This window comes from Lynx rufus, unplaced genomic scaffold, assembly GCF_022079265.1.
Source record: "Lynx rufus isolate CCGP_SWC_20201006 ecotype Redwood Valley unplaced genomic scaffold, mLynRuf1.p SCAF_30, whole genome shotgun sequence".
Taxonomy (NCBI): Eukaryota; Metazoa; Chordata; class Mammalia; order Carnivora; family Felidae; genus Lynx; species Lynx rufus.
Genome location: NW_025814846.1, coordinates 5,488,084 through 5,514,620, shown reverse-complemented (window position 1 = coordinate 5,514,620; position 26,537 = coordinate 5,488,084). Strand labels below are relative to the sequence as shown.

At 39.2% G+C, this 26,537-nt stretch overlaps 1 protein-coding gene across 1 annotated transcript; it reads right to left on the bottom strand.

Annotated features, from left to right (window-relative positions):
- Positions 1-13,629: 13,629 nt before the first annotated feature.
- Positions 13,630-14,048, bottom strand: LOC124521615 (quinone oxidoreductase-like). Its single transcript, XM_047092602.1, has one exon. It carries the CDS (start codon positions 14,017-14,019, stop codon positions 13,630-13,632), a length of 390 nt encoding a protein of 129 aa, XP_046948558.1. The 5' UTR covers positions 14,020-14,048.
- Between the last annotated feature and the right edge of the window lie 12,489 nt (positions 14,049-26,537).

The window sequence follows — 26,537 nt, the reverse complement described above, 5'->3', positions numbered from 1 at the left end:
CCCTTCCTGCCCCCGTGCACCTTGCCTACCCACCCCAGCTAATATGCCAGATCCCCAGCACCACAAGCCTGGCAGTGTGCAAGTAGCCCAAACGGGCCACGCCACCCCACAGTGAATCCCACCTCTAGGAGAGGGGAAGAGAAGGCACACACCAGTCTGGCTGTGGCCCCAGTGGTGGGCTGGGGGCAGACATCAGGACTGACTGCGGCCCTGCCCACCAACTCCAGTTATACACCACAGCACAGGGGAAGTGCCCTGCAGGTCCACACCACTCCAGGGACTATCCAAAATGACCAAACGGAAGAATTCCCCTCAGAAGAATCTCCAGGAAATAACAACAGCTAAGGAACTGATCAAAAAGGATTTAAATAATATAACAGAAAGTGAATTTAGAATAATAGTCATAAAATTAATCGCTGGGCTTGAAACCAGTATAGAAGACAGCAGAGACTCTCTTGCTACAGAGATCAAGGGACTAAGGAATAGTCACGAGGAGCTGAAAAGTGCCTTAAACGAAATGCAAAGCAAAATGGAAACGACGACAGCTCGGATGGAAGAGGCAGAGGAGAGAATAGGTGAACTAGAAGATAAAGTTATGGAAAAAGAGGAAGCTGAGAGAAACAGAGATAAAAAAATCCAGGAGTATGAGGGGAAAATTAGAGAACTAAGTGATACACTAAAAAGAAATAATATACGCATAATTGGTATCCCAGAGGAGGAAGAGAGAGGGAAAGGTGCTGAAGGGGTACTTGAAGAAATAATAGCTGAGAACTTCCCTGAACTGGGGAAGGAAAAAGGCATTGAAATCCAAGAGGCACAGAGAACTCCCTTCAGACGTAACTTGAATCGATCTTCTGCACGATATATCATAGTGAAACTGGCAAAATACAAGGATAAAGAGAAAATTCTGAAAGCAGCAAGGGATACACGTGCCCTCACATATAAAGGGAGACCTATAAGACTCCTGACGGATCTCTCTTTTGAAACTTGGCAGGCCAGAAAGAATTGGCACAATATTTTCAGTGTGCTAAACAGGAAAAATATGCAGCTGAGAATCCTTTATCCAGCAAGTGTGTCATTTAGAATAGAAGGAGAGATAAAGGTCTTCCCAAACAAACAAAAACTGAAGGAATTCGTCACCACTAAACCAGCCCTACAAGAGATCCTAAGGGGGACCCTGTGAGACAAAGTACCAGAGACATCAGTACAAGCATAAATCATACAGATATCACAATGACTCTAAACCCGTATGTTTCTATAATAACACTGAATGTAAATGGATTAAATGCGCCAACCAAAAGACATAGGGTATCAGAATGGATAAAAAAAACAAGACCCATCTATTTGCTGTCTACAAGAGACTCATTTTAGACCTGAGGACACCTTTAGATTCAGAGTGAGGGGATGGAGAACTATTTATCATGCTACTGGAAGCCAAAAGAAAGCTGGAGTAGCCATACTTATATCAAACTAGACTTTAAATTAAAGTCTGTAACAAGAGATGAAGAAGGGCATTATATAATAATTACAGGGCCTACCCACCAGGAAGAGCTAACAATTATAAATGTCTATGCGCCGAATACCGGAGCCCCCAAATATATAAAACAGTTACTCACAAACATAAGCAACCTTATTGATAAGAATGTGGTAATTGCAGGGGACTTTAACACCCCACTTACAGAAATGGATAGATCATCTAGACACACGGTCAATAAAGAAACAAGGGCCCTGAATGAGACATTGGATCAGATGGACTTGACAGATCTATTTAGAACTCTGCATCCCAAAGCAACAGAATATACATTCTTCTCGAGTGCACATGGAACATTCTCCAAGATAGATCATATACTGGGTCACAAAACAGCCCTTCATAAGTTTACAAGAATTGAAATTATACCATGCATGCTTTCAGACCACAATGCTATGAAGCTTGAAATCAACCACAGGAAAAAGTCTGGAAAACCTCCAAAAGCATGGAAGTTAAAGAACACCCTACTAACGAATGAGTGGGTCAACCAGGCAATTAGAGAAAAAATTAAAAAATATATGGAAACAAACGAAAATGAAAATACAACAATCCAAATGCTTTGGGACACAGCGAAGGCAGTCCTGAGAGGAAAATACATTGCAATCCAGGCCTATCTCAAGAAACAAGAAAAATCCCAAATACAAAATCCAACAGCACACCTAAAGGAAATAGAAGCAGAACAGCAAAGGCAGCCTAAACCCAGCAGAAGAAGAGAAATTATAAAGATCAGAGCAGAAATAAACAATATAGAATCTAAAAAACCGGTAGAGCAGATCAACGAAACCAAGAGTTGGTTTTTTGAAAAAATAAACAAAATTGACAAACCTCTAGCCAGGCTTCTCAAAAAGAAAAGGGAGAGGACCCAAATAGATAAAATCATGAATGAAAATGGAATGATTACAACCAATCCCTCAGAGATACAAACAATTATCAGGGAATACTATGAAAAATTATATGCCAACAAATTGGACGACCTGGAAGAAATGGACAAATTCCTAAACACCACACTCTTCCAAAACTCAATCAGGAGGAAATAGAAAGCTTGAACAACCCATATCCAGCGAAGAAATTGAATCAGTTATCAAAAATCTCCCAACAAATAGGAGTCCAGGACCAGATGGCTTCCCTGGGGAGATCTACCAGATGTTTAAAGCAGAGATAATACCTATCCTTCTCAAGCTATTCCAAGAAATAGAAAGGGAAGGAAAACTTCCAGACTCATTCTATGAAGCCAGTATTCCTTTGATTCCTAAACCAGACAGAGACCCAGTATAAAAAGAGAACTACAGGCCAATATCCCTGATGAATATGGATGCAAAAATTCTCAATAAGATACTAGCAAATCGAATTCAACAGCATATAAAAAGAATGATTCACCATGATCAAGTGGAATTCATTCCTGGGAGGCAGGGCTGGTTCAACATTCACAAATCAATCAACGTGATACATCACATTAACAAAAAAAAAAAAAAAAGAGAAGAACCATATGATCCTGTCAATCGATGCAGAAAAGGCCTTTGACAAAATCCAGCACCCTTTCTTAATAAAAACCCTTGAGAAAGTCGGGATAGAAGGAACATACTTAAAGATCATAAAAGCCATTTATGAAAAGCCCACAGCTAACACCATCCTCAACGGGGAAAAACTGAGAGCTTTTTCCCTGAGATCAGGAACACGACAGGGATGCCCACTCTCACCGCTGTTGTTTAACATAGTGCTGGAAGTTCTAGCATCAGCAATCAGACAACAAAAGGAAATCAAAGGCATCAAAATTGGCAAAGATGAAGTCAAGCTTTCGCTTTTTGCAGATGACATGATATTATACATGGAAAATCCGATAGACTCCACCAAAAGTCTGCTAGAACTGATACATGAATTCAGCAAAGTTGCAGGATACAAAATCAATGTACAGAAATCAGTTGCATTCTTATACACTAACAATGAAGCCACAGAAAGACAAATAAAGAAACTGATCCCATTCACAATTGCACCAAGAAGCATAAAAGACCTAGGAATAAATCTAACCAAAGATGTACAAGATCTGTGTGCTGAAAACTATAGAAAGCTCATGAAGGTAATTGAAGAAGATTTAAAGAAATGGAAAGACATTCCCTGCTCATGGATTGGAAAAATAAATATTGTCAAAATGCCAATACTACCCAAAGCTATCTACACATTCAATGCAATCCCAATCAAAATTGCACCAGCATTCTTCTCGAAACTAGAACAAGCAATCCTAAAATTCATATGGAACCACAAAAGGCCCCGAATAGCCAAAGGAATTTTGAAGAAGAAGACCAAAGCAGGAGGCATCACAATCCCAGACTTTAGCCTCTACTACAAAGCTGTCATCATCAAGACAGCATGGTATTGGCACAAAAACAGACACATAGCCCAATGGAATAGAATAGAAACCCCAGAACTAGACCCACAAACGTATGGCCAACTCATCTTTGACAAAGCAGGAAAGAACATCCAATGGAAAAAAGACAGTCTCTTTAACAAATGGTGCTGGGAGAACTGGACAGCAACATGCAGAAGGTTGAAACTAGACCACTTTCTCACACCATTTACAAAAATAAACTCAAAATGGATAAAGGACCTGAATGTGAGACAGGAAACCATCAAAACCTTAGAGGAGAAAGCAGGAAAAAACCTCTCTGACCTCAGCAGTAGTAATCTCTTACTCGACACATCCCCAAAGGCAAGGGAATTAAAAGCAAAAGTGAATTACTGGGACCTTATGAAGATAAAAGGCTTCTGCACAGCAAAGGAAACAATCCACAAAACTAAAAGGCAACCAACGGAATGGGAAAAGATATTTGCAAATGACATATCGGACAAAGGGCTAGTATCTAAAATCTATAAAGAGCTCACCAAACTCCACACCCGAAAAACAAATAACCCAGTGAAGAAATGGGCAGAAAACATGAATAGACACTTCTCTAAAGAAGATATCCGGATGGCCAACAGGCACATGAAAAGATGTTCAACGTCGCTCCTTATCAGGGAAATACAAATCAAAACCACACTCAGGGGCGCCTGGGTGGCGCAGTCGGTTAAGCGTCCGACTTCAGCCATGTCACGATCTCACGGTCCGTGAGTTGGAGCCCCGCGTCGGGCTCTGGGCTGATGGCTCAGAGCCTGGAGCCTGCTTCCGATTCTGTGTCTCCCTCTCTCTTTGCCCCTCCCCCGTTCATGCTCTGTCTCTCTCTGTCCCAAAAATAAATAAACGTTGGAAAAAAAATTAAAAAAGAAAAATAAAACCACACTCAGATATCACCTCACGCCAGTCAGAGTGGCCAAAATGAACAAATCAGGAGACTATAGATGCTGGAGAGGATGTGGAGAAACGGGAACCCTCTTGCACTGTTGGTGGGAATGCAAATTGGTGCAGCCGCTCTGGAAAGCAGTGTGGAGGTTCCTCAGAAAACTAAAAATAGACCTACTCTATGACCCAGCAATAGCACTGCTAGGAATTTACCCAAGGGATACAGGAGTGTTGATGCATAGGGGCACTTGTACCCCAATGTTTATAGCAGCACTCTCAACAATAGCCAAATTATGGAAAGAGCCTAAATGTCCATCAACTGATGAATGGATAAAGAAATTGTGGTTTATATACACAATGGAATACTACGTGGCAATGAGAAAGAATGAAATATGGCCTTTTGTAGCAACGTGGATGGAACTGGAGAGTGTGATGCTAAGTGAAATAAGCCATACAGAGAAAGACAGATACCATATGGTTTCACTCTTATGTGGATCCTAAGAAACTTAACAGCAACCCATAGGGGAAGGGAAGGAAAAAAAAAAGAGGTTAGAGTGGGAGAGAGCCAAAACATAAGAGACTGATAAAAACTGAGAACAAACTGAGGGTTGATGGGGGGTGGGAGGGAGGGGAGGGTGGGGGATGGGTATTGAGGTGGGTACCTTTTGGGATGAGCACTGGGTTTTGTATGGAAACCAATTTGACAATAAATTTCATATATTAAAAAAAAAGAAAATATTAAAGCAATGAATTAGAATCAGTACCATTTTGCCTGTGCCTAAAACAAACTGGAAAAACCTTAAAATAAAAGGAAAATTGTGGGAATTCCTTGCCTCCTATTTTCGCATCTCAACTATTCTGGCCTTCTCCCCATGGAATCTGATGACCATGTTCATTTCCTTCTTTTCTGTCTTTTCTGTGTTCAGATTGGAAGATTCTGGGGCATTCTATCATTTATGACATCTCTGAAGAGTGCCTGTGTGAAATGGGCTTAGGACATTCTCAAGTGCCAAAGCTAATTCCTTTGAAGCTTAACTGGCAATTGAATGCCACACAAAACCCCTAAACAGTGACCAAAGTAAAGCCATAAAAATGTTGGTGAATGTGATCTGAAACCACCAGAGCTAAGGTAGTGGCAGAATAAAGTCCACAGTTCCCTGTGCCCCTTGCCCATTCAAATCACCCTGAAGCACTACTTCTGGACATAGGAAAACACAGGACTAGTTAAAAGCTTTACCTGTAACCTAAATATGTATTTCGCTTCTAGGAGTAAATACATAGGGTCAAGACAAGTAGAAACACTATTCTTTTTTGTTTGTTTGTTTGTTTTTGTTTTTTTTAAATACTACACTTTGTATGTCAGTGTCAGCTCATGGGCTAGGAGGGGAAATTGTGAACTGAGCTGGTGAAGGCAATTGTGCAATTGGGAAGCAGTAGTTTAGTCTGGGAAAGGGCATATAGAGACATGGATAATGAGCATGTTATTATACAAGTAGGAATATTTTAGCCAACTCACCAAAGAGTTAAATTAAACTTACAATAGGCACCAACACATACACTTAAAATAGCAAAAGTCACCACACATTAAGACAGTAGGAAAGAATAAGAAAGGACAGAATTTCAGCTGGCTGAGAAAACAATTGCAACAAACTTCCTTTATCAAACATGGTAATAGTGGAGTTTGGGGAGATGAGTAGGTGTACATACACGGTATTTATGATCTTTAGAAGAGAAAAAGGTCCATATAAAAAAAGGATGGCACTGGGATCAAGCTATATCTCCTTTATCATTTCCTAAGTCCCAAGTGCCTTAGAGTACCCAGTCTGCTATTGGCATTCAGCATAGGATTCTTTTTATTATGCTCATAGTATAAGACAGGCAGGAGTCATGAATCTTGGCAGGAAAACAAGGCTAAAAGATTTGCTTTGACTAAGTCATATAACTTGAAAGGTTTATTGCTGAACTGATTATGTAATGTAGCTTCCAAAGAGCTGTATTTAAGATAAAGATATGAAGCCCTTAGGCAGGTTTGGAAAGAAAGTTATGGAAAAGACTGAATGCATTAATATACCATTTAAGAACTGCCTGCTTTTTAAACCTAGTTTCATACTGTAAAAAAGGAAGGCAGTGGGACAGGATAAAAGGCACTAACTTGTAGTCACTAGATCTGGGGTCATCCAATAACTCACTGTGACATCAGGCAATTCCTTTCCCTTCTCTGTTTATATGTGCCTCATACACACTAGGTGAAGAAGGCGGCGGGGGTGTGTGTGCAGCAGTTAGACTTAAGAATTACTAAGGGCTCTTTTAGATCTGAAATCTTAGGCTTCAGAATAACCCTACTTACCACACCCAGGTATTTGACTCCCTACGACCTTAAGAGCTCACTTAAGAGCCAACTGGATCAATCTTCCAGGTGGGCATTCCTCCCTCAGTCCCTTCTCTCTTGGCCATATATTGTTCCTTTAGGCCTAGCCCAGTAGTTTTCCACTCTGTCAGTCCATTACACTTACACAGGAAACTTTTAAAATGCCAAGGCTTAGGCCCCACTCGCAGAGATTGTGAATTAAAAACTCCCCTGATATGGGTGCCTGGGTAGCTCAGTTGAGTGTTGGACTTCAGCCCAGGTCATGATATCATGGTTTGTGAGTTCAAGCCCCTCGTCGGGCTTTGTGCTGACAGTTCAGAGCCTGGAGCCTGCTTTGGATTCTGTGTCTCCCTCTCTCTCTGCCCCTTTCCCACTTGTGCTCTGTCTCTCTCTCTCAAAAATAAATTAACATTTAAAAAATTTTAAAAAAAAGCTCCCCTGATGATTCCTGCATACAGCTTGGGTGAAGAACCACTAGCTTCGACACTCTCTGATGGACTTGATGTAAATAGCCCAACTTCCTCTATCTTGATTTCTTGTCTTTTTTGTTATTATTTTCATATTTTTTCAATGGCCCTTTGATCACTCACAAACTATAGACTTTTTCAAGTTTTTTTAAATTTGTATTTCAGTTAGTTAAAATACAGGTGCAATATTGGTTTCAGGAGTAGAATTCAGTGATTCATTACTTACACACAATACACAGGGCTCATCATAACAAATTCCCTCTTCAATACCCATTCCCCATCGAGCCCATCTCTCACCCACATTCCTCCATCAACCTTAAGTTTGTTCCCTATTGTTAAGAGTCTCTTGTACTGCAAAATTCAAACCATATACTTCTAATGCATTTTGTATTCATGAGCTTATGATTTAACACTGCTTAGTTCTTGAAACTATGTCTTCTACTCACTCCAACCAGGTTCAAAGTCATCTTTAGGACTCTTATTTCTGGACACATTAGTAATTAGTGTTAAATTCATCTGTATGCATTGATTCATAGCTTATAGGTAATAGATAATAAAATATCTATTCATGCAAATCACATTAATTCAGATTTTATGCTATTTGGTTGAACTTATGTTCATCTCTAATTATCTACATTCATTCAATTATTAATTAATTCCTTCTTCTTTACACAGCTTTATAGAAATAATACCTTATGATTTACCCATCAAAGTGTACAATTCAGTGGTTTTGGATATATTCACAGAAATGTACAGCCATTATCACAGTTAATTTTAGAACATTTCCGTCATCTCAAAAAGAAATCCTGGTATGCTTTACCTTTTGCCTACTTAGCTGCTACATCCCCAACCCACAACCCTAACCCTATTTTCTGTCTCTATATATTTTCTTATTCTGGAATTTCATAAGAATGGAATCATATAGTGTAAGACTTGTGACTGACTTCTTCCATTTAGCATGTTTTCAGGACTTACTCATAGTATAGAATGTACTATTACTCCAGTCATTTTATGGCTGTATAATATTCCATCACATGGATATAACACATTTTTTAATCCATTTATCTGTTAATGGGCATCAGGATTGTTTCCTGTAGGGTCTTCTGAATAATGCTGCTATAACAAGTGTCTGTCTGAACATATTTTCATTTTTCTTGACTGTATTACTCTAGGAATGAAATTACTGAGTCATATGGTATCTCTATGTTTAATCATTTGAAGAACTTTCAGATTGTTACACAAAAATGTAAAAGAGTTCCTATTCCTACATAACCTTGCCAATATTTATTATCTGAGTTTTGATTATTCTATCCATCCTAGTGGATGTGAAGTGGTATCATATTATAGTTTTGATTTGTATTTCCCAGGTGATTAATGATGTTGAGTATTCATGCATTTATTGGCTATATATATATATGTATATATACACGCATATATATGAAGAAATGTCTACTCAAATCATTTGTTTATTTTTAAATGAGGCTATTTATATTTTTATTGTCGTTTTGTAAGTGTTTATTCTTGTAGTGTAAGCCCCTGGCAATTAGCTTTTTTGATTTTAACATAATTGCCTGACATTAAGTTTTTGATTTGTTAAGGTATTCATTTCAAAGACATGCATCTTGAGTAAACACACTGCCAGCTACTCAATTAGATAAATAACTAACCCATGAAGTTCCTTTTTTTCCCCATAAATCTTTGATTGACCTAGATAACTGATTGTTTAACTCATAACTCATTGTTATGTTTTACTTATTTTTTTTTCTGAATTACCTTTATTTTTTTTTCTACTTTTTTTTTATATATATGAAATTTATTGACAAATTGGTTTCCATACAACACCCAGTGCTCATCCCAAAAGGTGCCCTCCTCAATACCCATCCCCCACCCGCCCCTCCCTCCCACCCCCCATCAACCCTCAGTTTGTTCTCAGTTTTTAACAGTCTCCTATGCTTTGGCTCTCTCCCACTCTAACCTCTTTTTTTTTTTCCTTCCCCTCCCCCATGGGTTCCTGTTAAGTTTCTCAGGATCCACATAAGAGTGAAACCATATGGTATCTGTCTTTCTCTGTATGGCTTATTTCACTTAGCATCACACTCTCCAGTTCCATCCACGTTGCTACAAAAGGCCATATTTCATTTTTTCTCATTGCCACGTAGTATTCCATTGTGTATATATACCACAATTTCTTTATCCATTCATCCGTTGATGGACATTTAGGCTCTTTCCATAATTTGGCTATTGTTGAGAGTGCTGCTATGAACATTGGGGTACAAGTGCCCCTATGCACCAGTCCTCCTGTATCCCTTGGATACATTCCTAGCAGTGCTATTGCTGGGTCATAGGGTAGGTCTATTTTTAATTTTCTGAGGAACCTCCACACTGCTTTCCAGAGCGGCTGCACCAATTTGCATTCCCACCAACAGTGCAAGAGGGTTCCCGTTTCTCCACATCCTCTCCAGCATCTATAGTCTCCCGATTTGTTCATTTTGGCCACTCTGACTGGCGTGAGGTGATACCTGAGTGTGGTTTTGATTTGTATTTCCCTGATCAGGAGCGACGTTGAACATCTTTTCATGTGCCTGTTGGCCATCTGGATGTCTTCTTTAGAGAAGTGTCTATTCATGTTTTCTGCCCATTTCTTCACTGGGTTATTTGTTTTTCGGGTGTGGAGTTTGGTGAGCTCTTTATAGATTTTAGATACTAGCCCTTTGTCCGATATGTCATTTGCAAATATCTTTTCCCATTCCGTCGGTTGCCTTTTAGTTTTGTTGGTTGTTTCCTTTGCTGTGCAGAAGCTTTTTATCTTCATAAGGTCCCAGTAATTCACTTTTGCTTTTAATTCCCTTGCCTTTGGGGATGTGTCGAGTAAGAGATTGCTACGGCTGAGGTCAGAGAGGTCTTTTCCTGCTTTCTCCTCTAAGGTTCTGATGGTTTCCTGTCTCACATTTAGGTCCTTTACCCATTTTGAGTTTATTTTTGTAAATGGTGTGAGAAAGTGGTCTAGTTTCAACCTTCTGCATGTTGCTGTCCAGTTCTCCCAGCACCATTTGTTAAAGAGGCTGTCTTTTTTCCATTGGATGTTCTTTCCTGCTTTGTCAAAGATGAGTTGGCCATACGTTTGTGGGTCTAGTTCTGGGGTTTCTATTCTATTCCATTGGTCTGTGTGTCTGTTTTTGTGCCAATACCATGCTGTCTTGATGATGACAGCTTTGTAGTAGAGGCTAAAGTCTGGGATTGTGATGCCTCCTGCTTTGGTCTTCTTCTTCAAAATTCCTTTGGCTATTCGGGGCCTTTTGTGGTTCCATATGAATTTTAGGATTGCTTGTTCTAGTTTTGAGAAGAATGCTGGTGCAATTTTGATTGGGATTGCATTGAATGTGTAGATAGCTTTGGGTAGTATTGACATTTTGACAATATTTATTTTTCCAATCCATGAGCAGGGAATGTCTTTCCATTTCTTTAAATCTTCTTCAATTACCTTCATAAGCTTTCTATAGTTTTCAGCATACAGATCCTTTACATCTTTGGTTAGATTTATTCCTAGGTCTTTTATGCTTCTTGGTGCAATTGTGAATGGGATCAGTTTCTTTATTTGTCTTTCTGTTGCTTCATTGTTAGTGTATAAGAATGCAACTGATTTCTGTACATTGATTTTGTATCCTGCAACTTTGAATTCATGTATCAGTTCTAGCAGACTTTTGGTGGAGTCTATCGGATTTTCCATGTATAATATCATGTCATCTGCAAAAAGCGAAAGCTTGACTTCATCTTTGCCAATTTTGATGCCTTTGATTTCCTTTTGTTGTCTGATTGCTGATGCTAGAACTTCCAGCACTATGTTAAACAACAGCGGTGAGAGTGGGCATCCCTGTCGTGTTCCTGATCTCAGGGAAAAAGCTCTCAGTTTTTCCCCGTTGAGGATGATGTTAGCTGTGGGCTTTTCATAAATGGCTTTTATGACCTTTAAGTATGTTCCTTCTATCCCGACTTTCTCAAGGGTTTTTATTAAGAAAGGGTGCTGGATTTTGTCAAAGGCCTTTTCTGCATCGATTGACAGGATCATATGGTTCTTCTCTTTTTTTTTGTTAATGTGATGTATCACGTTGATTGATTTGCGAATGTTGAACCAGCCCTGCATCCCAGGAATGAATCCCACTTGATCATGGTGAATAATTCTTTTTATATGCTGTTGGATTCGATTTGCTAGTATCTTATTGAGAATTTTTGCATCCATATTCATCAGGGATATTGGCCTGTAGTTCTCTTTTTTTACTGGGTCTCTGTCTGGTTTAGGAATCAAAGTAATACTGGCTTCATAGAATGAGTCTGGACGTTTTCCTTCCCTTTCTATTTCTTGGAATAGCTTGAGAAGGATAGGTATTATCTCTGCTTTAAACGTCTGGTAGAACTCCCCTGGGAAGCCATCTGGTCCTGGACTCTTATTTGTTGGGAGATTTTTGATAACCGATTCAATTTCTTCGCTGGTTATGGGTCTGTTCAAGCTTTCTATTTCCTCCTGATTGAGTTTTGGAAGAGTGTGGGTGTTCAGGAATTTGTCCATTTCTTCCAGGTTGTCCAATTTGTTGGCATATAATTTTTCATAGTATTCCCTGATAATTGTTTGTATCTCTGAGGGATTGGTTGTAATCATTCCATTTTCATTCATGATTTTATCTATTTGGGTCATCTCCCTTTTCTTTTTGAGAAGCCTGGCTAGCGGTTTGTCAATTTTGTTTATTTTTTCAAAAAACCAACTCTTGGTTTCGTTGATCTGCTCTACAGTTTTTTTAGATTCTATATTGTTTATTTCTGCTCTGATCTTTATTATTTCTCTTCTTCTGCTGGGTTTAGGCTGCCTTTGCTGTTCTGCTTCTATTTCCTTTAGGTGTGCTGTTAGATTTTGTATTTGGGATTTTTCTTGTTTCTTGAGATAGGCCTGGATTGCAATGTATTTTCCTCTCAGGACTGCCTTCACTGCGTCCCAAAGCGTTTGGATTGTTGTATTTTCATTTTCGTTTGTTTCCATATATTTTTTGATTTCTTCTCTAATTGCCTGGTTGACCCACTCATTCGTTAGTAGGGTGTTCTTTAACCTCCATGCTTTTGGAGGTTTTCCAGACTTTTTCCTGTGGTTGATTTCAAGCTTCATAGCATTGTGGTCTGAAAGTATGCATGGTATAATTTCAATTCTTGTAAACTTATGAAGGGCTGTTTTGTGACCCAGTATATGATCTATCTTGGAGAATGTTCCATGTGCACTCGAGAAGAAAGCATATTCTGTTGCTTTGGGATGCAGAGTTCTAAATAGATCTGTCAAGTCCATCTGATCCAATGTTTCATTCAGGGCCCTTGTTTCTTTATTGACCGTGTGTCTAGATGATCTATCCATTTCTGTAAGTGGGGTGTTAAAGTCCCCTGCAATTACGACATTCTTATCCATAAGGTTGCTTATGTTTATGAGTAATTGTTTTATATATTTGCGGGCTCCGGTATTCGGCGCATAGACATTTATAATTGTTAGCTCTTCCTGATGGATAGACCCTGTAACTATTATATAATGCCCTTCTTCATCTCTTGTTACAGCCTTGAATTTAAAGTCTAGTTTGTCTGATATAAGTATGGCTACTCCAGCTTTCTTTTGGCTTCCAGTAGCATGATAAACAGTTCTCCATCCCCTCACTCTGAATCTAAAGGTGTCCTCAGGTCTAAAATGAGTCTCTTGTAGACAGCAAATAGATGGGTCTTGTTTTTTTATCCATTCTGATACCCTAAGTCTTTTGGTTGGCGCATTTAATCCATTTACATTCAGTGTTATTATAGAAAGATACGGGTTTAGAGTCATTGTGATGTCTGTATGTTTTATGCTTGTAGTGATGTCTCTGGTACTTTGTCTCACAGGGTCCCCCTTAGGGTCTCTTGTAGGGCTGGTTTAGTGGTGACAAATTCCTTCAGTTTTTGTTTGTTTGGGAAGACCTTTATCTCTCCTTCTATTCTAGATGGCAGCTCCTTGTTTAAAGTCCAGTTTTTCTGGCAGTGGGTAAACAGTGTGATCTGCTGCAAGAGCATACTCGGCATAGCCCCCAGAGATGGTGCTGGTAGTGAAAACTCTGTCACCTTTCTTGAAAGTAGATGCATTATCTCCAACAGCTTCTATTACCCCAGCTACATCTGAACCAGGTGTATAGGGTAAGAGTGGTTTTATCTTGTGAGTACCAGAACGAATATATGTTTCCACTGGGTTTACACCACATGCATGGACCTTGATTAGAACCTGGTGGTCTTTTGGAGTTGGTACTGCCACATCCGACTGGAGTTTCAGCACTTCTGGTCCACCAAATTCAAAAACTCTAATTGCTCTCATCAATTTCAGTCCAGTTGCCATGGTGACCCGGTTCTAGAGAGGGGAAGCAAATTCTGCAAGGGCTCACTCAGATTCCACAAAAAAGGCGCTCATTGTTATGTTTTAAATTAATCAATTAAAAGTGAACCCTTGAAACTTTGGCATCTCAGTCTCAACCCTAATAAAGGTAGAACTCCAGGTCCACTCTCTCTTTCTCTCTACCCATGACCTTGCTATGTGGCCCCAGATGTGCTGTGTAACCTCCAGGACTTGTAATAAATACTGTTTTTCTTTCAAAGTTTCCTGATAGTTGTTGCTGAGGTGTGTCTTGTAATGATAATAAGAAGCAAGGGCACTGGTCCAGCTACAATAATGGCTCTGATCAAAAAAATATATATCTGTAGGGCTAGACACAAATATTTTAAGCCCAGGTGAGTGCTCCCAGGCATTTTTACCCAATAGCATCACTACTGATACACTGAAACTAACCCAAAATACTTATATATCTGTTTAATTAAAAAAAAATTTTTTTTTGAGACAGAGTGTGTGTGCCCATGCCAATGGGGGAGAGGCAGAGGGAGAGGAAGAAAGAATCTCAAGTCAGCTCCATGCCCAGAATGAAGCCTGTTGTGGGGTTATATCTCAAGACCCTGAGATCATGACCTGAGCTGAAATCAAGAGTCAGGCTGCCTGACCAACTAACTCACCCAAAATGCCCCATAATATTTTCTAAATACAAGTCTCTTAGATATATGGTTTGAAAATATTTTCTTACATTTTTTGGGTTGTCTTTTCATTTTCTTGATGGTATCTTTTGTAACACAAAAGCTTTTAATTTTAATATATTTCAATTTATCATTTTTTTTTCCTTTTGTGACTTGTGCTTTGGTGTCATACCTAACCATCCATTACAAAATCCAAAGTCATGAATATTTACCCTTATGTGTTTTTTTCTAAGAGTTTTATAAGGTCTTCTCTCTTTATTTTTTATTGATTTTTTTGAGACAGAGAGCATAAAAGAGGGAAGGGCAGAGAGAAAGGGGGACAAAAGATTCAAAGTGGGCTCTATGCTGAGAGCAGAGAGCCCAAACTCAGGAACCGTGAGATCACTATGAGATCATGACCTGAGCCAAAGTCAGATGTTTAATGAACTGAGCCACCCAGGTATCCTTATAGGTTTTTCTCTTATATTCAGGACTTTGACCAATTTTGAGTTACGATGTCATCCTTTTGCATGTGAGTATACATTTGTGCCATCACCATTTATGAAAAGATTCCTTCCCCATCAAAAGGTCTTAGCACCCTTGTTGAAAATAAGATGACCATAGATGCATTGTGTTATTTCTAGACTATCAATTCTGTTCCATTTGATCCATATTTCTATTCATCTGCAGTCATTTATCTAAAATTAGAGATATCTTTAGTTTTTATTTTCCAATTTAGATACCTTTTGATTCCTTTTTTTTTGCTTAATTGCCCTAGATAGAATCCCTGTACACTGTTGAAATGAAGTAGTAAGAGTAAACATCCTTACCTTAGAAAGAACACCTTCAGTTTTTTATCATTAAGTATGATGTCTGTGAGTTTTTGAGTTTTTGAGTCCTTTATCAGCTTCAGGAAGCTTCCTTCTCTTCCTAACTTGTCCAGTGTTTTTATCACGAAAGGATATTGGATTTTGCCAATGGCATTTCTGTCTATTGAGATGATCATATGATTGTTTAAATTCTATTGATATTATTTCACTGATTTTCAAATTTTAAACAAACCTTGCATTCCTGAGATAAATAACAATTGACTGTGGTGTATAATTCCATTCATGTGTTGGTAGATGCAGATGAATAGTACTTTGTTGATGATTTCTAATTCTATCTTCATAATAGGTACTGGCCTAAAGTTTTCTTGTGATGTCATTATCTGCTTTTTGTATCAAAGTAAAAATGACTACACAAAATTAGCTGAGAAGTAACATCTCATTATATATAATATATAATACATATTATATTATATATGTATGTTAACTCCTCTTTGGTAGAATTCAGAGGTGAAGATAACTGGGTCTTACTTTTCTTTTGTGGGCAGTTTTAAAAAAATACTGATATATATCAGCAATTATATATATATATATATATATATATATATATATATATATATATCAAAACAAAAGAAAAAGAAAAAAGAGACCAAAAAAACAGACTCTTTAATATAGAGAACAAACTGCTGGTTGCCAGAGGGGTAGTGGGTGGGGGAATGGGTGAAACAGATGAATGGAATTAAGAGTACACTTGTGATGAGCACTAATATATAGAATTGTTAAATTAGGAGGTCAGCTGAGAAGATGGCAGAGTAGGATCCTAGGTCCGCCTCATCCCACTGATACAACAAGATAACATTCCACTCATATTAGCATAAATAACCCAGAAAATGACACAAAGACTGTCATAACAAACTCCACAAACTAAAATGATAGAGAAGAGGTACATCAAAGAAGGCAGGAAGTGTGAAGACACAGTCTGGAAGCAAAACTGACCAAGGCTGTCTGCAGTGGGAAGGGAGACAGTGGCACAGAGAAGGAAAAAAAACAGATTTTTCATATCTATTTTCATGGAAAGACAAATCTCAATAATGTTTGCCTCTGAACACAAGAGGTTCTTAATTTTGTGATTTATTACAATCTGCTGGATTTAAAGCCTGGAACTTTATTTACTTTTTAAATGTTTATTTATTTTTGAGAGAGAAAGAGAATGAGCAGGGGAGGGGCAGAGAGAGAAGGTAACAGAATATCTGAAGTGAGCTCTGCACTGGCAGCAGCGAGCCTGATGTGTGGCTGGAGATCATGACCTGAGCCAAAGTTGGACATTCAACCAACTGAGCCACCCAGGCGCCCCAAAAGCCAGGAATTTTAAAGTCAGTGGGCTTGGCTATGGAAGAGCCTCAAGGACTTTAAGTGGATTCCCTGACCTTAAAGAGACAACATGACAAACATCTCATGAATATACAGCACAGAACAAGCATTTTGAAAAACAATGGGGGCAGAAGGGAGGGAAAGAGATTTGCTTATCACAGCATGCCTCAGAGAGAAAAGCATCATAGGGAGACCTCTCCAGGAACAAAGGAGTTGGCCAGTGCCATTTTCCTCTTCCACCTCCCAGCATAAATGATGGTTATCTGCTGGAACCAGCTAAGTCCCTACACTCCTTTCCTAATGTGCTTCCACCAAGCCCACACCCCTATGCTTCTGTATATCCATCCTTCACAGCCGCTCTGCCTGACTCCAGGCACTATGGGACCTTACCCATAAGACCAGTGCAAACCCTGCTAACACCACATCTCCTGAGACATGCACTTTGTGGGACATCCATTCTGGAGATGGTGGGAGCAGACTACCACATACTTTGTTAAAAATGTGCCCCACCCCTGCTGGGGAGCAAAAACTTCCCAAAATAGGCAAAGAGAGCCTCTGAAGACCACTAGGCTGAAGGAAAAAGAGGCCAATCTCAACAGCAGAGCACACATGAACCACATAAGAGACACTCCCTGAAGCACCAGACCCTGAGGAATGAGGTATACTGCATTTCTCAGCATTAGAGGACCTCTTCTCCATAAGGCTAATATTGTTAAGAGCAAGAGAAGTAACTGAATTTCCTAACAAACAGAAACAGACACAGAAAGTGAAACAAGGGGCACCTGAGTGGCTCAGTCAGTTAACCTCTGACTCTTGGTTTCAGCTCAGGTCATGATCTTGTGGTTTGTGAGATCGAGCCACACAGCAGCATCTGTGCTGGCAGCATGCAGCCTGCTTGGGATTCTCTCTCTCTCCCCCTAGTCTGCTCTCTCTCTCTCTTTCTCTTGTTCTCTTTCTCAACAATAAATAAATAAATATTTAAAAAAAAGAAAGATAAAATAAAGAGACAGAGAAATATCTCCCAAATGAAAGAACAGGATCATACCACAGTAAGAGACTAAAAAAAAATGGATGTAAGTAATATGCCTGATAGAAAACTTAAAGTATGATCATAAAGATACTCACAGGACTTGAGAAAAGAATGGAGGGCATCAGCAATACTTTTATTAAGAGAACCAACCAGGGATGAAGAACACACTAACCAAATACACTTGATAGAATCAATAGTAGGCTAGATGAAGCAAGACAACTAATTAATGACCTGGAAGATAGAGTAATGGAAAGTAACCACGCTGAGCAAAGGAAAGGAAAGACAATTATGCAAATTGAAAATAGTCTTAGGGAAGTCAGTAACTCCACAAAATATAATGACATTTTCATTATAAGGATCAAAGAAGAAGAGGAAGAGGAAGAAGAAGGGGAAGAGGAAGAAGGAAAGGAGAAAGAAGAAGAAGAAGAAGAAGAAGAAGGAGGAGGAGGAGGAGGGAGAAAAGAGGGAAGAAAATTTATTTGAAGAAATAATAGCTGAAAACTTTCCTAATCTGGGGAAACAAACATATCCTGTTCTGGATATAAAGAAACCTCTCCAAATCAACCCAAAAATGTCCACAGCAAGAAATATAGTAATTAAAATAGCAAAGTAATGAATAAAAAAATGTTAAAGCAGCAAGAGAAGACAGTTACATGAAAGGGAAACCCCAAAAGTATCAGTGGATTTTTCAGTATAAACTTTGCAGGCCAGAAGAGAATGGAAAGGGAAAGACTTGCAACCAAGAATATTCTACCCATCAGGACTATAATTCAGAATAGAAATACAGATACATAGTTTCTCAGACAAACAAACCCTAATGGAATTCATGTACACTAAGCTATCTCTACAAGAGTATTAAAGGGAACCCTGAGTGGAAAGGGAAATGCATAAGTGAGAGTATGGAAAGTAAAATGCATAAAAGTAGTAACAAAATTTCTGTAAAAATCAGTCAAGGAATTCACAAAATAAAAAGAGGTAAAATATTACATCTTACAGCTAAAATGTGAGAGGAAACTGAAAATCAACCACACGAAAAAAATATGGAAAAAGCACAAATATATGGAGGTAAATAACATTGTACTGAACAACAAATGGGTCAACCAATAAATCAAAGAATAAATCAAAAAATACATGAAAATAAATGACAAAGCACAATGGTCCAACATCATTGAGATCCAGCAACAGCGGATCTCAACGTTTATAGCCATAAAAGCCTGTCCAATGAACCAAGAAAACCTTCAAATAAGCAACTTAACCTTAAACCTAAAGGAGCTAGAAAAAGAACAGAAAACAAAACTCCATATCAGCAGATGGAAGGTAATAATAAAGATTAAACCAGAAATAAGTTATATAGAAACTAAAAAAAGAGGGCCACTGGGTAGTTCAGTCGGTTAGGCTTCCAACTCCTTGATTTCATCTCTGGTCATGGTATCATGGTTTGTGAGATGGAGCCCTGAATCAGGCTCTGCACTGACAGTGCAGGGGCTGCTTGGGATTCTCTCTCTCCCTCTCTCCCCCTGTTTCTCCACTGCTCATGCTATCTCTCTTTCTCTCTCTCAAATAATAAATAAATAAACAAACAAACTAAAAAAAATAGATCAATGAAACAAGAAACTGGTTTTTGAAAAAGGTAAACAAAATTGATGAACTTCTAGCCAGATGAAGGAAGGAAGGAAAGAAAGAAGAAAGAAAGAAAGAAAGAACCCAAATTCACTAATGAAAGAGGAGAAATAACCATCACTACAGAGAAACGAACAATTGTAAGAAAATAATATGAAAACGTATACGCTAACAAATTGGACAACAAACAAAAGTTCATGACAAGATAGCTTCACAGGAAATTTCTACCAAACATTTAAAGACTGTGGTTGATTTCCAGTTTCCAGTGTTGTGTTCAGAAATGTTGTATGGTATGACTTCAAGTTTTAAAAATTTGTTGAGACTTGTTTTGGGCCTGTTATGTGATCCATTCCGGAAAACGTTCCATGTGCACTAGAAAATAATGTGTATTTTGCTGTTTTAGGATGGGATGTTTTGTATGTCTTTTAAATCAATCTGGTCCAGCATGTCATTCAAAGCCACTGTTTACTTCTTGATTTTCTCTTTAGATAATCTGTACATTGATGTGAGTGTAGTGGTAAAGTCCCTTCCCATTATTGTATACTACCAATTATTTCCTTTATGCTTGTTATTAACACTTTTATGTATCTAGGTGCTCTCATGTTGATATATATCATCTATATCAATATCTATATCTATATCATCTATTTGCAATTGTTACAAAGAAATCAGGGCACCTGGTTGGCTCATTCAGAGGAGCAAGCAGCTCTTGATGTGAGGGTCATAGGTGTATGCCCCACATTGGATGTAGAGATTACAGAAATAAATATAACTTAAATGTATATACATATTTACAGGGGCATCTGGGCAATGCAGTCGATTAAGCATCTGACTTTGCCTCAGGTCATGACCTCACCTTCAGTGAGTTTGAGCCCCACATAGGGCTCTGTGCTGACAACTTATGGCCTGGAGTCTGCTTCAGATTCTGTGTCTCCCTCTCTTTGCCCCTCCCCCATCATACTCTGTCTCTGTCTCTCTCTCAAAAATAAATTAACATTAAAACATTTTTAACCACACTGGGTTTAAAGATGGTGATGTAGGAGGACGCTGGGCTCACCGCGTCTGGCTGATCGCTTAGATTCCACCCACAGCAGCCTAAATAACCCACAACACTGTGAGAAGACTAGCAGAATGGAATCTCCAGAGTCAAGCATAGACAAGAGGCTCACGGAAGAGGACAGGAGGAGAGGCGGTGCATGCTACATGGACTGGTGGGAGGGAGCCAGGGTGGTGGGGGGTCAGCCCGCTCAGCAAGGCAGAGCCCCTGAAGTCTGGCTTGCAAAACCGGAGGAGCCAAACTGTATGAGTTCTGACAGCCAGCGGGACTTAACAACTGGAATGTTAAAAGTCAACAACTCTGCTCAGAGAGCAGGAAGGCAAGAGGACACTGGGAGCGAGAGTTGTTGAGCCCTGGAAGACAGAGCTCAGCTTGGCGGGGAACAAAGCACTGACAAGCACCATCTCCCTCTCCCATCCACCAGCCAAAATCCCAAAGGGAAGCAGTTCCCATCACAGAACTTGCTTGAACCGCGCAAACAACCAACACTGTGCTCCTGTGTATCCATCCCTCCAATGGGTCTGCCTCCCTCACTGTGTTGCAGGGCCCCTCCTGCATGGGACCACCAATAGCAAAACAAGTTAAGCCTGCCCCTCCTGCCCTTGTGCACCTTGTGGATCCACCCTGGCTAATACGCCATATCCCACTGAAGCAGCACCACAAGCCTGGCAGTGAGCAAGTAGCCCAGACACGGGCTGCACCACTCCTCAGTGAGTTCTGCCCCTGTGAGAGGGAAAGATAAGGTACACACCAGTCTGACTGTGACCCCAGCGGTGGGCTGGGGAAAGACACTGGGTCTGACAGTGGCCCTGCCCACCAACACAAGTTACTCTGGACTGCACAGGAGAAGTGCCCTACAGTTTGGAGCCACCACAGAGACTACCCAAAACGATGAAATGGAAGAACTGTCTTCAAAAGAAACTCCAGAAAGTAGCTACAGCTAACGAATTGACCAAAAAAAAAATTTAAGCAATATAATGGGACAAGAATTTAGAATAATAGTCATAAAATTATTCATTAATTATTAATAATAAAAAATTATTAATTAATCACTGGCCTTGAGAAAACCATGGAGGACAGCAGAGAATCTATTAATACAGAGATCAAGGAACTAAGAAATAGTCATGAGGAGCTAAAAAATGCTATAAATGAAGTGGAAAAAAAATGGAGGCAGCCACAGCACGGATTGAAGAGGCAGAGGAGAAAATAGGTAAATTAGAAGATACAATTATGGAAAAAGAGGAAGCTAAGAAAAAGAGAGATAAAAAAAATCAGGAATATGAGAGGAGAATTAGAGAACTAAGTGACACAATCAAACGGAAAAATATCCATGTAATAGGAATACCAGAAGAGGAAGAGAGACAGAAAGGGGTTGAAGGAGTACTTGAACAAATCATAGCTGAGAACTTCCCTGATCTGGGAAAGGAAAAAGGCATTAATAAGAGATTAATAATGGATAAAGAGAAAATTCTAAAAGCATGCATAAGACTAGTGGCAGACCTATCTACTGAAACTTGGAAGGCCAGAAAGGAATACCAGGAAATCGTCAATGTGATGAACAGAAATCTATGCAGCCGGGAATCCGTTATCCAGCAAGTCTGTCATTTACAATAGAAGAAGAGATAAAGGTCTTCCCAAACAAACAAAAACTGAGGGAATTCATCACCACTAAAAGGATCCTACAAGAAATCCTAAGGGGGATTCTGTGAGTGAAATGATGCAAGGTCCACAAAGTACCAGAGACATCACTGCAAGCATGAAACCTACAGACACCACAATGTGTCTAAACCCATATCTTTCAATAATAACACTGAATGTAAATGGACTAAATGCTCCAACCAAAAGACATAGGGTATCAGAATGGATAAAAAAACAAGACCCATCTATTTGCTGTCTACATGAGAGTCATTTAAAATTTATTTTTTTAACATTTATTTATTTTTGAGACAGAGAGAGAGCATGAACGGGGGAGGGGGAGAGAGAGAGGGAGACACAGAATCAGAAGCAGGCTCCAGGCTCTGAGCCATCAGCCCAGAGCCCGATGCAGGTTCGAACTCACAGACAACAAGATCGTGACCTGAGCCGAAGTTGGACGCTAAACCGACTGAGCCACCCAGGCGCCCCTACTTGAGAGTCATTTTAGACCTGATGACACCTTCAGACTGAAAGTGAGGGGATGAGGAGATATCTGTCATGCTGCTGGAATTCAAAAGAAACCTGGAGTACCCATACTTATATTAGACAAACTGACTTTAAATTAAAGGCTGCAACAAGAGGTGAAGAAGGGCATTATATAATAATCACAGGGTCTATCCATCAGGAAGAGCTAACAATTATAAATGTCTAGGTGCCAAATACGGGAGCCCCCAAATATAGAAAGAAATTAATCACAAACATAAGCAACCTTATTGATAAGAATGTGGTCATTGCAGGGGACTTTAATACAGAACTTACAACAATGGATAGATCATCTACACATAGGATCAATAAAGAAACAAGGGCCCTGAATGAGACATTGGATCAGATGGACTTGACAGATCTATTTAGAACTCTGCATCCCAAAGCAACAGAATATACTTTCTTCTCAAGTGCACATGGAACCTTCTCCAAGATAGACCACAGACTGACTGGGTCACAAAACAGCCCTTCATAAATATAAAAGAACTGAGATCATACCATGAATACTTTCAGAACACAATGCTACGAAGCTTGATATCAACCACAAGAAAAAGTCTGGAAAACCTTCAAAAGCATGGAGGTTGAAGAACACCCTACTAAAGAATGAATGGGTCAACCAGGCAATTAGAGAAGAAATTAAAAAATATATGGAAACAAACGAAAATGAAAATACAACAATCCAAATGCTTTGGGACGCAGTGAAGGGAGTCCTGAGAGGAAAATACATTGCAATCCAGGCCTATCTCCAGAAACAAGAAAAATCCCAAATACAAAATCTAACAGCGCACCTAAAGGAACTAGAAGCAGCACAGCAAAGACGCCCCAAACCCAGCAGAAGAAGAGAAACAATAAAGATCAGAGCAGAAATAAACAATATAGAATCTAAAAAACCTGTACAGCAGATCAACGAAACCAAGAGTTGCTTTTTTGAAAAAATAAACAAATTGAAAAATCTCTAGCCAGGCTTCTCAAAAAGAAAAGGGAGATGACCCAAATAGATAAAATCATGAATGAAAATGGAATGATTACAACCAATAACTCAGAAATACAAGCAATGATCAGGGAATACTATGAAAAGTTATATGCCAACAAAGTGGACAACCTGGAAGAAATGGACAAATCCTAAACACATACACTCTTCCAAACTCAAACAGAAAGAAATAGAAAGTTTGAACAGACCCATAACCAGCAAAGAAATTGAAACAGTTATCAAAAATCTCCCAACAATAAGAGTTCAAGACCAGATGGCTTCCCAGGGGAATTCTACCAGACATTTAAAGCAGAGATAATACCTATCCTTCTCAGGCTATTAAAAAAAATAGAAAGGAAGGAAAACGTCCAGACTCATTCTATGAAGCCAGTATTACTTTGATTCCTAAAGCAGAGAGAGACCCAGTAAAAAAAGAGAACTACAGGCCAATATCCCTGATGAATATGGATGCAAAAATTCTCAATAAGATACTAGCAAATCGAATTCAATGGCATATAAAAAGAATTATTCACCATGATCAAGTGGGATTCAGTCTTGGGATGCAGGGCTGGTTCAACATTCGCAAATCAATCAACGTGATACATCACATTAATAAAAGAAAAGATATGAACCATATAATCCTGTCAATCGATGCAGAAAAGGCCTTTGACAAAATTCAGCAACGTTTCTTAAAAAAAAAAACCGTCGAGAAAGTCGGGATAGAAGGAACATACTTAAAGATCATAAAAGCCATTTATGAAAAGCCCACAGCTAACATCATCCTCAATGGGGAAAAACTGAGAGCTTTTTCCCTGAGATCAGGAACACGACAGAGATGTCCACTGTCACCGCTGTTGCTTAACATAGTGTTGGAAGTTCTAGCATCAGCAATAAGAAAACAAAAGGAAATCAAAGGCATCCAAACTGGCAAAGATGAAGTCAAGCTTTCACTTTTTGCAGATGACATGATATTATACATGGAAAATCCAATAGACTCCACCAGAAGTCTGCTAGAACTGATACATGAATTCAGCAAAGTTGCAGGATACAAAATCAATGTACAGAAATCAGTTGCATTCTTATACACTAACAATGAAGCAACAGAAAGACAAATAAAGAAACTGATCCCATTCACAATTGCACCAAGAAGCATAAAATTCCTAGGAATCAATCTAACCAAAGATGTACAAGATCTGTATGCTGAAAACTATAGAAAGCTTATGAAGGAAATTGAAGAAGATATAAAGAAATGGAAGAATATTCCGTGCTCATGGATTGGAAGAATAAATATTGTCAGAATGTCAATACTACCCAAAGCTAGCTACACATTCAATGCAATCCCAATAAAAATTGCACCAGCATACTTCTCGAAGCTAGAACAAGCAATCCTAAAATTCGTATGGAACCACAAAAGGCCCCGAATAGCCAACGTAATTTTGAAGAAGAAGACCAAAGCAGGAGGCATCACAATCCCAGACTTTAGCCTCTACTATAAAGCTTTAGTCATCAAGAGAGCATGGTATTGGCACAAAAACAGACACATAGACCAATGGAATAGAATAGAAACCCCAGAACTAGACCCACAAACATATGCCCAACTAATCTTTGACAAAGCAGGAAAGAACATCCAACGGAAAAATGACAGTCTCTTTAACAAATGGTGCTGGAAGAACTGGACAGCAACATGCAGAAGGTTGAAACTAGACCACTTTCTCACAACATTCACAAAAGTAAACTCAAAATGGATAAAGGACCTGAATGTGAGACAGGAAACCATAAAAACCCTAGAAGAGAAAGCAGGAAAAGACCTCTCTGACCTCAGCCATAGCAATTTCTTAGTTGACACATCCCCAAAGGCATGGGAATTAAAAGCAAAAATGAACTATTGGGACCTTATGAAGATCAAAAGCTTCTGCACAGCAAAGGAAACAACCAACAAAACTAAAAGGCAACCAACGGAATGGGAAAAGATATTTGCAAATGACATATCAGACAACGGGCTAGTATCCAAAATCTATAAAGAGCTCACCAAACTCCACACCCAAAAAACAAATAACCCAGTGAAGAAATGGGCAGAAAACATGAATAGACACTTCTCTACAGAAGACATCCAGATAGCCAACAGGCACATGAGAAGTTTCTCAACATCGCTCCTCATCAGGGAAATACAAATCAAAACCACACTCAGATATCACCTCACGCCAGTCAGAGTGGCCAAAATGAACAAATCAGGAGAGCATAGATGCTGGCGAGGATGTGGAGAAACGGGAACCCTCTTGCACTGTTGGTGGGAATGCAAACTGTTGCAGCCACTCTGGAAAACAGTGTCGAGGTTCCTCAGAAAACTAAAAATAGACCTACCCTATCACCCAGCAATAGCACTGCTAGGGATTTACCCAAGGGATACAGGAGTACTGATGCATAGGGGCACTTGTACCCCAATGTTTGTAGCAGCACTCTCAACAATAGCCAAATTATGGAAAGAGCCTAAATGTCCATCAACTGATGAATGCATAAATAAATTGTGGTTTATATACACAATGGAGTACTACATGGTAATGAGAAAGAATGGAATATGGCCCTTTGTAGCAAAGTGGATGGAAATGGAGAGTGTTATGCTAAGTGAAATAAGCCATACAGAGAAAAACAGATACCATATGGTTTCACTCTTATGTGAATCCTGAGAAACTTAACAGAAACACATGGGAGAGGGGAAGGAAAAAAAAGAGGTTAGAGTGGAAGAAAGCCAACGCATAAGAGACTGTTAAAAACTGAAAACAAACTGAGGGTTGATGGAGGGTGG